Genomic DNA, 2,350 nt, shown 5'->3' on the forward strand with positions numbered 1-2,350 from the left:
CGAGAAGCTGGTGGCTGCCACCGGGACTTTTGTCCTGGCTTAGGGGTACTCTAGCAAACAAAAATGCGCCGGCGACGTCAAGACAGTCCACCAGCGGATATGGGTTTTACTTATGAAAGTTTTCGACCTCCTATATTTTATGATTGAAAACAATATCAACTACTAGTGGAGCAGCACTGGCGTGTTGCTAATTCGGGCGATCGTCTAAAACTCTGTATATACACAATTTTGGCGCGCGCCCCTTCACGTAAGCTTTTCACTGGAAAAGATGGCCAAGATGAAGACAAGCACGTCCGCAGGAAGCAAGCAGAGATCGGCAAAAGACGCTTCCTTTGCGCCTGTGTCAAACGCAGGTATGTGCATCAATAGATCTTAACTATTAAATCCATTCATGCTATCTAAGTGCGATGATTTTGTCAAATCGAGTTGTAGAAACTACAAACAACTCCAAATGTAGCTCGAGTTTTCCAAGTGCGACGAAAGGAATAGTTTATGTCTTCAATGAAGCGAAGGCTGGCGGCGAATCAGTAAAAGAAACTGGCACAGCCCCGTCGTACACGACGACAAACCGCAAGACCGCGCAACACGTGCTCGTGCAGTCAAAGCTGCGAAGTTGCAACACCGTAAGGTCTATCGTCGTGCCGTAATAGAGATTTGGCGGGCTAATATGGACATTCAGTTAGTTGGAAATGCTTCACCTGTAATTAATCAGTTGCCATCCTCAGAATATGTGTATATTGCTACAGAGATTGATCCTGCGGTTGAGTTAGCTGGGCTACCAGTAGGGAGCAACACTTCAGCGTCTCAATGGATTCCGAAGCATGTGTACACCGCGGATGATGTTGAAAGAGCTCGTGGATTTATCAAAAATTACGTTAAGCCATGGATGAAAATTCAACGAGATAAAAGACGATCACAGTCGTCAATATCCGGGAATTCACTTCAAAGCCATTATATGTATCCCATACAGTCTTCGGAAGATTGTGCATGTCAAACGGAAAGTATGGATGATTCGCAGTGGATACCATTTGCCATCGCGATGGCCCAATCTCGTAAACGTCACCGGTCAATGATAGAAAAAACATTCTGTGAGCCAATGCAGATAGTTATACATGGGGAGGGAGGATCCGGCAAAAGCTGGTTAATTAAGCACATTGTAAAGGATATCCATAATGTCTTCGGTGAACATACGACGAGTAGAACAAATTCAAAACGTGTTTTGCTATTGGCACATCAGGGAACGGCCGCGTTTAACATCAAAGGGCGATCAATATGTTCAGCATTAGAGTTTACTTCATTTTCTCGTAATCAATTTTCTTCTCAATATACACCGTTAGCTGCACTTAAAGGGGGGCTACTAAGCTTAAAAGATTACAAGATGAATTTACCTCGGTTCATTTGATTATTTTCGATGAATTTAGTGTGATTTCATGCGGAATGCTTTATTGGATTGACCAAAGACTAAGAGAAATTTGGCCAACTTTTAGTCACTTATCATTCGGAGGCAGGGATATTGTTTTTACAGGAGCACAGCTTGATCCTGTAGTCCATACTCTCTTTCCACACCTGCTTCAAAACTCAAAAATCCAATTCAACGCTTAGGACGTGAAATATGGGAAAACATACCCAATGTGTGTATTTTAACAAGTCAAAACAGAGGTAAAATTGATCCAGAATGGTTTTCAGCGTTAAGGCGATTACGAGAAAATAATTTCACAACGAAAGACTTAGATTTATTCAATAGTAGGTATGTTCGAGAGCATCAAATGCCGGAATGGGCTCCTACTGCAAAGCATATAGCATACAAAAATGCAGATGTAAACGAAGCAAATCATCGCAGCTTGCATGCAAACTCTATTAAAATCCTTAAAATTCAATCAAAGCATCGCGTACAGCTAGAACGACTCGTAAAGCAGCGAGATATCCAGCAAAGTACGATTGACTCATTACTACAGGAAGCCCAAGAAAAAAATTCTTCGAGAGACAGAGTTGTTGGTACGTCAATTGAGCTTGCCGTAGGTGGATATTGTGCTTACCCACCCTTTGACATCCAACATGCTAACCATGTCCAGAGAAGCAAAACAAACTTTTATGAACGAGCAGTTTCGTCTCCAAGAGGCAGTCAACATAACAATGTCTACTGTAAGTTCGATTATAGACAACATGAAGATAATCGATATGCAGCTTGACGCACGCGAATCGCTAGAACATCCTTACCTATATTGCCATAAGCACGAGGAACAATTAGACAAACAAAATCTCTATTACGGCACGACGATAGACCTTACGGTGTTGCAACTTCGCAGCTTTGACTGCACGAGCACGTGTTGCGCGGTCTTGCGGTTTGTCG

At 42.6% G+C, this 2,350-nt stretch overlaps 1 protein-coding gene across 1 annotated transcript; it reads left to right on the top strand.

The window, feature by feature from the left end:
* Positions 1-268: 268 nt before the first annotated feature.
* On the top strand, positions 269-647 carry PPTG_25027 (hypothetical protein; the record flags this gene model as incomplete). Its single annotated transcript, XM_008919202.1, has 2 exons — positions 269-353; positions 433-647. 2 exons carry the CDS (start codon positions 269-271, stop codon positions 645-647), a joined length of 300 nt encoding a protein of 99 aa, XP_008917450.1.
* Positions 648-2,350: the final 1,703 nt, after the last annotated feature.

The sequence above is a fragment of the Phytophthora parasitica genome (genome assembly GCF_000247585.1).
Source record: "Phytophthora parasitica INRA-310 unplaced genomic scaffold supercont2.571, whole genome shotgun sequence".
NCBI classification, from domain to species: Eukaryota; Oomycota; class Peronosporomycetes; order Peronosporales; family Peronosporaceae; genus Phytophthora; species Phytophthora nicotianae.